Source organism: Triticum urartu, chromosome 3 (assembly GCF_003073215.2).
Source record: "Triticum urartu cultivar G1812 chromosome 3, Tu2.1, whole genome shotgun sequence".
NCBI lineage: Eukaryota > Viridiplantae > Streptophyta > Magnoliopsida > Poales > Poaceae > Triticum > Triticum urartu.
This window is the reverse complement of record NC_053024.1, coordinates 691,675,874-691,684,242: the sequence shown is the minus strand read 5'-3', so window position 1 is coordinate 691,684,242 and position 8,369 is coordinate 691,675,874. Positions and strand designations below refer to the sequence as shown.

Sequence of the window (8,369 nt, the reverse complement as noted above, 5' to 3'; positions counted from 1 at the left end):
ATTATTTGGGATACAGTATGTGTAAATTATAGTAGAATATAAAAAATGCACTATTATGTGCTTATTGTTTACATATTTCAAATATTGCAATTTCAGTGCAAATTGCGCGCAAGTTTTGAGAGTTTTTTCTTTTTCATTTTCTTTCTTCTTAAAAGTTTCATTCTTTTTTAGAAAACCTCATTATTATTTTTTATGAAAGGGTAATACCAATGCCACAAATTCATTCTTCCAGAACAAACATCATTTTTTTAAATTTTGTTTTATTTTCTATTTTATTTTTTGATTTTGCTTTAGTTTTCATTTCTCTTCTTTTGTAAGGGTAATACTGATGTCACTTACCCATTACTTTTTAGAAAACATTTTTTTTTCAGAAATCTCACTATAATATGCTCAGTTTTGCTTTATTTTTTCATGTTTTCTGTTTCTATGAATTTTTCTTTTTCCTGTTTTTCTTCCCTTTATTGATTATTTTTGTATTTTTTTGTATTTTTGCTGAGTGTAATTATGTACAAACAAATACTATATAATATGTGCCAAAATATTGCGTATTACGATAAAGTGCAATTTCGGTGCAAAGTTGTTGGCAAGTTGTTTTTATTCTTTCTTTTCAAGGGAAATACATTATTTCAGTAACACTCTGTGTAAATTATAGTAGAATGCAAAAAATGCACTATTATATGCTTATCCTTTCCATATTTCAAAAGTGCAATTTCAGTGCAAATTGTGTGCATGTTTTGGAAGTTCTTCCTTTTCTTTTTCTTTTTCTTTTTCTTCGTTCTTAAAGGGTTTCATTTTTTTATTTTGTTTTTGTCTTCATTTTCTTTTCTTTTGTAAGGATAACACTGATGTCACTAATCCATTACTTTCTAGAAAACTCGTTTTTTGCTAATATATGCTCATTTTTGCATAGTAATTATATAAATTATGTACGTATGTATGTATGTATGTATGTATGTATGTATGTATGTATGTATGTATGTATGTATGTATGTATGTATGTATGTATGTATATGTTTATATATGTAATGTATGCATGTATAAAAGAAATATACATTTGTGTATAGTCACTAACCGTTGCATGCCAATATGTGTGAGATTTTTTTTTTAGCAAAGCCAATATGTGTGAAAGTGTTATTCATCACTCATCTACAAAGGCTTGGCCAACAATATACTAGAGCAGCCCCTAATCAGTATAAAAATAATACTGTAATAGACTGGCTTGGCAGTACTGGGATGCAGCTTGCGCACAAGACCCTGCGTTGGGCTTATGCTGCTGCTACCGATCAGAATCACAAGCTTCAGGAGTTCATTGAGCTGCCGTAACTGGGCTGCCCAATTAGGCTCGGCCGAAACAGAGTTTGGGGTCAATCTACTCCAAAATTCATTCTCAGTCCATTGACCAGTAGCCAGTCTCAACCTTGTTTGTCGAGTGGCTATCAGAAGATGCTCGGCATAGGTAGTCTTTGCTGCGTACCGTGGCTTTGCCGAATGTTTCTTTTTCTCACACCCAGTTTAGGTCGGCTTTGCCAAGTGTTTTTGGTTGACACTCGGTTTATGTGAGCACATGGATACGAAGAGCTAGCCAAGGTTTAGATGTCTTGACTTTGTACACTTACGTATATTGTCAACTCCTCGGTATCTGAAAACAACTGGAAAGATCGATGATGAAACCGCTGCTAATTCACGTTCCATGATTCCAAAACTAGTATAAATACAGTCGCCAACTCATTTCTTTCGGCATCAATCCGGACCATCTTCCCTAGCTAGCAAGTAGAAATGGCTGACCAAGCCAAGCTTTCCCGCCACAACCCCTATACGAACCATGTGTTCCATCGTGTCATCATCTCGGCACTCGTCCTGCTGCTGTCCTGCACGGCGGCGACCAGTGACCGGCAACCACCACTGATCTCCCAGCTCGCCAAGGACCCCGAGACCTCCCTCTATACCATCTCCGTCAAGGCTGACAAGTCGCCGCTCCTCCTCGACCTCGCCGGCTCGCTCGTGTGGTCGACGTGCCCGCCCTCGTCGGCGCACAGCACGGTGCCGTGCGAATCCGACACGTGCGCCGTGGCCAAACAGCAGCCCTCGCATCGCTGCCGGTACGTGGACGGCGGCCGGTTCTGGGAGAACCGCGAGCCGGGGCCGTCGTGGTGCGCCTGCGCCGCTCGCCCGCTCAACCCGGTCACCGGCCAGTGCTCCACCGGCGATCTCACGAGCCTCACCATGAAAGCCAACACCACCAACGGCACCATGGAGCTGCGCCCGGAGGAGTCGTTCGCCGTCGTCGGCGCGTGCGCGCCGGGCCGCCTACTGGGTTCGCTCCCCGCAGGCGCCGCCGGCGTCGCGGGGCTCTCCCGTCGTTCGCTCTCGCTGCCGTCCCAGCTCGTGGCTCAGCGCGGCTTCGGACGCAAGTTCTCCCTGTGCCTCCCCGCCTTCGCGACCTTCGGCGACACGCCGGTGTACCTGCCCACGCCGGAGCGAGGCTTCATCGACTACACGACCTCCATCCCGTACACCCCGCTCCTAACCAACCCGGCGAACGCCGGCGGATACTACATCCCCGTCAAGGGCATCTCCGCGTCGTGGCACGGGGCGGACGCGGCGGCGGCCCTGCCCCGTGGCGCGCTCGACATTGACGTCCTCACGGGGCGCGGCGGCATCGTGCTGAGCACGGCCACGCCGTACACGGTCATGCGGCCCGATGTGTTCCGCGCTTTCGCCAAGGCCTTCGACCACGCCATAATAAGGTACAGTTCATGTTAAATGCTTTCAACGTAAACCACTGCACCAGTACAGAGTTCCTGCAAAACTAAGCTCCATGATGGGTGTCTGAAATGGCGTGCAGAGGGAAGGTGAGCTTCATGGAAAGGGTGCCGGCGACGAAGCCGTTCGAGCTGTGCTACAACGGCGCGTTCCCGATGCTGAAGCGAACTGGCCTCGACATGCCTTACATTAAACTTGAGCTGGGCGACGGCGCCACGCGCAACTGGACACTGTTCAATGATAACTACATGGTGCCAGTGGATGGTGCGATGTGCGTGGGGATCCTGCCGATGGGGCCCGGTGGCATGCCGGTCGACGGCGAGCCGGCGGTGGTGATCGGCGGGAAACAGCTGGAGAACAACCTGCTGGTGTTCGATCTGGAGAAACAGGTGCTCGGGTTCAGCATGCTTCTGAGCGTCCAATTGTCCGGCTGTCGAAGCTCCTATTTCTTCAGAAACTAAACACTAGTGGGTTTGCCGGCCAGCTCGTTGTTCACCTTTTCAGCAGGTGTAAAAGTATGTGAGTTTGTCAGGCTGACATTCTACACACACTGTAGTCACTTCAATTTCACTTGGACGGGTTAGAACTTTCACTGTATCTGTACTGTGTACTTGCAATAAACACGTATCTTTTTTACTTTCGACCTAAATGGACCCTTTATCTTTACACAATAGCTGTATGTAAATAGCCCGAATTTGCAATTTGGGTCAGTTGATTTTTCGAAGAAGAAGCAAGTTGGCCGGAGGCAAAGTAAAGAAGGATGGAGCAACCGCTGGAGATCTATCTTAGGGTGGCAGGCTTGCCGACAATCTATCTTAGGGTGGCAAGCTCGCCAACGATCTATCTTAGGGGTGTGGGCCTGTGGGGAGAGTGCAGGCTCGACGAAAATTTTTGTTCCCCGCCAGGCGGGTTAGAGGGATGGCAGTGGGTGGGCCAGCACGGGACTGATGGTGGTCGGGGGGGGGGGGGGGGGGGGGGGGGGGGGGGGGGGGGGGGGGGGGGGGGGGGGGGGGGGGGGGGGGGGGGGGGGGGGGGGGTTGGTGGTTTGGGGAAGAAGATGCACATGACATCTTTGGCTGGAGGTTAAAGAAAGAGATATGACCATCCATTTCTCATCCAACGGCTTAAACCAAATCGACTTACCCCAATTTTTTTTCCAGGGGACTGTGATATAGTCACTCTCTTATTTTTGTAGTCGTCATTTTCTTTCAAACATGCAGGAGAGCTGCATACCATTAATTAATAAGAAAGAGAGTACAACGTAAAGACTGTATGATCCATTTATCGGCAAAGATGCTTTGACCCAAACACCACGACCAATACATCAGCGAAGATGGCCGACCAAAACACCACAACCATTACATTTCAAATTATGGTGGGAGCCAAACACTACGACCAATACATCACCGAACATGGCCGACCTAAACACCAAAACCATCACATTTCCAATGATGGTGGGAGCCAAACAACACGATCATCACATCTTCACACAAACGGAACAACCTACAAAGAAACTCTGGCCCCACAACCTACAAAGAAACTCTAGCAACCCAAGAACGAAACACGCAAAGTTAATACCATCGGCGTGGAGGTTCGAACTTCGACATATGTAAGCTGGACAAGCAACACCAAGTAGAACACGACCAACCATAACAAGACCAGGAGCAACACAAGGACACCATCATCAACCACCCACATATTGTGATCCAAGACGTTTACTGAGTGAAGCACCGAAACTAGGAGAACATTACCGCAAAAGCGTAACACAGCAAGCAAGCCCACATAACCGATCCATCCACCACCCAGCCTTCGAGAGAAGGGAATATACAAGGCGATGGTATCAACCCTCATGACATGAAGAATGACTTCCGAGGACGGAACGAGCACCGTGTGTCGTCCAGGACGACCCAAGAGACCATCTTCCATCGCCTTAAGGAAGATATGACAACAACAGAGAGCAAGCACCTGATCCGATGGACAACTACTCGATCTAGTGAAGGAATGATCGGGAAGAGTGGCTGGTGACCGACCAACGAACAAAACAATGGATTCAAGAGACACGGGACAATACCACCCAATGGTTGGAAACAAGCTATCAAGATGCTCCTGAGTCCTAAACTCGTCAAGCCACCACAAGATATGTCCGAGGACGACCAAGGTGAACAAAGGGAAACGAAAAGGATGATGGAGGGCAGAAGCGCAACAAAAATGACCTAAATAAATAGTCGTCGCACTGGATCTGGTCGTGGTTGACGACAAGGAGGCGAGGTGAGGGAGAAGTGGTGCATCACGACCACCTGGAGCAAAGGCTCTAGCCGAGGTGGCACGCTGCAGCCACCCAATCCACCACTACAAGGGAATGATGAGACAACATGCAACCGCGCCAACATACCTTCAAAGTAGGGACCAACGATGAGTAATTTCCCCACTGCTGTTGTCTGCCATGCTGCTTTGCCCGGTTGCAAGGGAGTGAGGCCACACTAGGCTTTCTGTTTTGGGAGGACTATGGTGGAAGTGGAACCATTTAGGGGGATTTGTTTCTCCCTCTATACTCGCTCTTAGCCATGCTTAGGGAATCTCCAATGCTATCTCCTAAAACAGACACACTATCCATCCACAGACCACTTTGTGGCATGATACTGGAGCTGGCCATCGAACCGTATCACTTGAATAAGCATAAAATCCAAATAGCAAAGGTGGGCCAGGTGGACCTAGAGGAAAAAACACATGGGCTGTGAGTACATATGATCCAACTGACATTGGGCCAAGAAGACACCCACATGGTGTCCGGACTCCCACAAAGCTATGCCTGATTTGCTACCGGTTTGCATAAAAATGGAGATGCCGATTGGTCCCCAGATGTTTAGGGGACTGCATTGGATGCAAAAAAGTGTCCGGGCGATGCCTTTCCGAGAGTTTTGAGGCGCCGTGTGGAGATTCCCTTACTATCCTATGATAATTTCAAGGTCCTACAATTGGATTCCAATGTATTTAGTATTTTCCAAATTGGTTAGAATGAAACCATATGACAAATTAATCAAAGGCTTTGGAATTTTCATACTTTAAATGACCTGACTCTATTGATAAACCAAACATAGTACATTAGATCAAAAAATTTGAAGCATGTATGACATGAAAGATCCGTGGTAAATTCAAATATTTCATCAAGGTTCTTCGAATTCATCGTCTATAGTTCGATCTTTTGCATCTTTGCTTTCCTCCACTATTGAGGTGAAAACAGAAAATTATGTGCTTCCATAAAGAGGGTAACCAAGAGATCAATAATGAAATTCAAGTTTTCCCCTACCTCTTGATGCTCGATAGACCGCTAGAAGCAAGTATAACCAAGCGGGAACTAAGCCTACCTCCTCGTCTGACTATAATAGGACTCTTATATTTCTCTTTTCAAAGGATTTTGAAACTAGGTTGGACCTCCCCAAAACAGAAAGAGGGTTTGGATAGATAGTATGATCCTAGTTGAAGCCCGTAGGCATCAACTAGCGGAGCCTACGCCTGCAACATGACGCCCTTGGCCGGCCCAGTATGAGGCTTTCGCGCACACGCCTATGTCTCTTCAGTTCGCGATTCCTAAATTATGTGCTTCCCAATTGGAAGCTCGGCCTTCAAATTTGATATCACGTGTGCAAAACTCTTTCAATCGTAACCCAATTTCTTTAACAATGGCTGAATATCTTCGTTTGGTGCCCTTGCTGATGTCCGCTACCACCGTCTTTGAATCACATGCAACGGCAAGTCTACCCACCATGAGGTCTAGGGCTAGTGAAAGAGCTTCCCGACATGCCAAGGTTTCAAGTGTGGTAGCGACTCGCGCTGGATCTCCTTATCGACCATCGTCGGGTGCTCGCCAAGACTCGATCGTCGGCAATAGGATCCCGTGGGGAGGCGCAGAGAGGTGGTAGCTCGGGCCTGAGAGAGGGAGGGCAGAGGAACGATGCCGTCGACTAGGATTCCTCCGATTCCAATCACTCTCTTGCTTCTAAGCATGACGAGCCACACACGAAGCGCCACGCGAGTGCAATAACATGGAGCGATGAAATTGCCCTCGGGGGCCTCCCAATTTTACACGCGGTGACATGACCCCACGCCCATTTGAACTTGCATCGGTCGCACAAGGCTCCAGAGTCACTGAGAGTGGTGGACCACCCAGGGCGTGGCTCACCAGTCAGCGAGATAAGGAAAAAAACCAGAAGTAAGAAAGATGCAACACTATTCATTGGTTGTAACATCAGTTTCGATCCAACGGCCCGCATCCATCCATCAAGAATCCAACGGCCTGGATTTTTGTGGACGGCCAATCTGTCGGCTCAAAGAGCAAACGTCCTGAGAAGGCTTCATTTTGCTCCACAATCTAACAATGGGATTCTCGTTTCGATAAACTTTCGGGCTGAAGGGGCTACTAGTTGTGTTGATGCTACAGTTACCAAGTCGTTTTACTTTGCTCCTGAAATATTTTCCAATTCGCCTTATGGTCTTCTCTGCACTTGATACTATTTAGCAATCTTTATGCCTCATATCACTACTTGCTTTACTTGAGAATTGATTTGACCGCTTGATAAGTGGTCTTCCTTAATAGTCAACTTTTAGTGTGTTTCCTGTTTGCACCCTTTGTTGTAGCTGACAATAAGAAGATGCGGATTTTTGTCTTTGCTGCCTTGGAGAACACCTTGGGGTACAACTTTTTAAATTTGATTACTTACATGTTGCATCGTAGTTCCAGACTAGTCAACGAAGTATTCTGTTATAATTCAGTTTTATACTGCATCTACCACTGTGAATGGTGATTGTCTGTGTTTCTGGACTCTGGTTGTAACCAGGATGGTATTGCCGACCCCTGAAATCTGTGAATACCTTATTGCATTTATCTGTTGCACGGTTTGCAATTATTACTACCTCCTGGAGATCATTGGTTCCGTACGTCCTTGCGCAGTGGATTACGTGTTGTGCTTTCGACCATCTTTGTTTGTACGTCCTTACTCTGAACTTGATAAATCGTGATGTCAGTGCTGTGTTGATATTTTGCCAGCACAGTGACCGCATAGCGCAGTGGATTAGCGCGTCTGACTTCGGATCAGAAGGTCGTGGGTTCGACTCCCACTGTGGTCGTGTTTGTTCTTTTTTTTTTTTCATTCTCCTGTCAAACATCTCTTCAGGACAACAGTACGGAAAGACAACTCTTATTAGACCACAGGTTGTACCCTTTTTTTTCAACAGTTTGACTCACGCAAACACGGGCATAATCATGTCCTCAAGGAGCACTGCTTTTGGAGGCACGCTCTCTCAGCACAAATGAACTTGGCATGTGTGTGTATTCGTCTCTCCTCGATATCTCCTCTCTACAAAGAGGGAACGCGCCCGAGAGTAACACGATGCAACTGGCACGTAGAGGCACAAAACGTGTCAACAACGAACTCAAGAATTGATACATACACCGAGAGCTAGGCCGTGCACTGCCATGCAAAAATTCAAGGCCAGCGGATAAAGCAGCAGCCGCTTTGCCTTCAAAGATGACATGTTCTTTCCTTGAAGATTGTCCGCTTTCTAAATAATGTACGGCACAATTTTTGAGAACCTTCTCAGACATTTGC

The 8,369-nt window shown here is 47.0% G+C and overlaps 1 protein-coding gene and 1 non-coding gene across 2 annotated transcripts; both read left to right on the top strand.

Moving 5' to 3' along the window:
• The first annotated feature begins 1,757 nt into the window (after positions 1-1,757).
• On the top strand, positions 1,758-3,406 carry LOC125549209 (chitinase CLP-like). Its single transcript, XM_048712674.1, has 2 exons — positions 1,758-2,747; positions 2,846-3,406. The coding sequence occupies exons 1-2, from the start codon at positions 1,777-1,779 to the stop codon at positions 3,222-3,224; spliced, it is 1,350 nt and encodes a 449-aa protein (XP_048568631.1). The 5' UTR covers positions 1,758-1,776; the 3' UTR covers positions 3,225-3,406.
• Positions 3,407-7,813: 4,407 nt separating this feature from the next.
• Positions 7,814-7,887, top strand: TRNAR-UCG. The gene has a single exon. It is a non-coding gene; the product is annotated as a tRNA-Arg (tRNA).
• Positions 7,888-8,369: the final 482 nt, after the last annotated feature.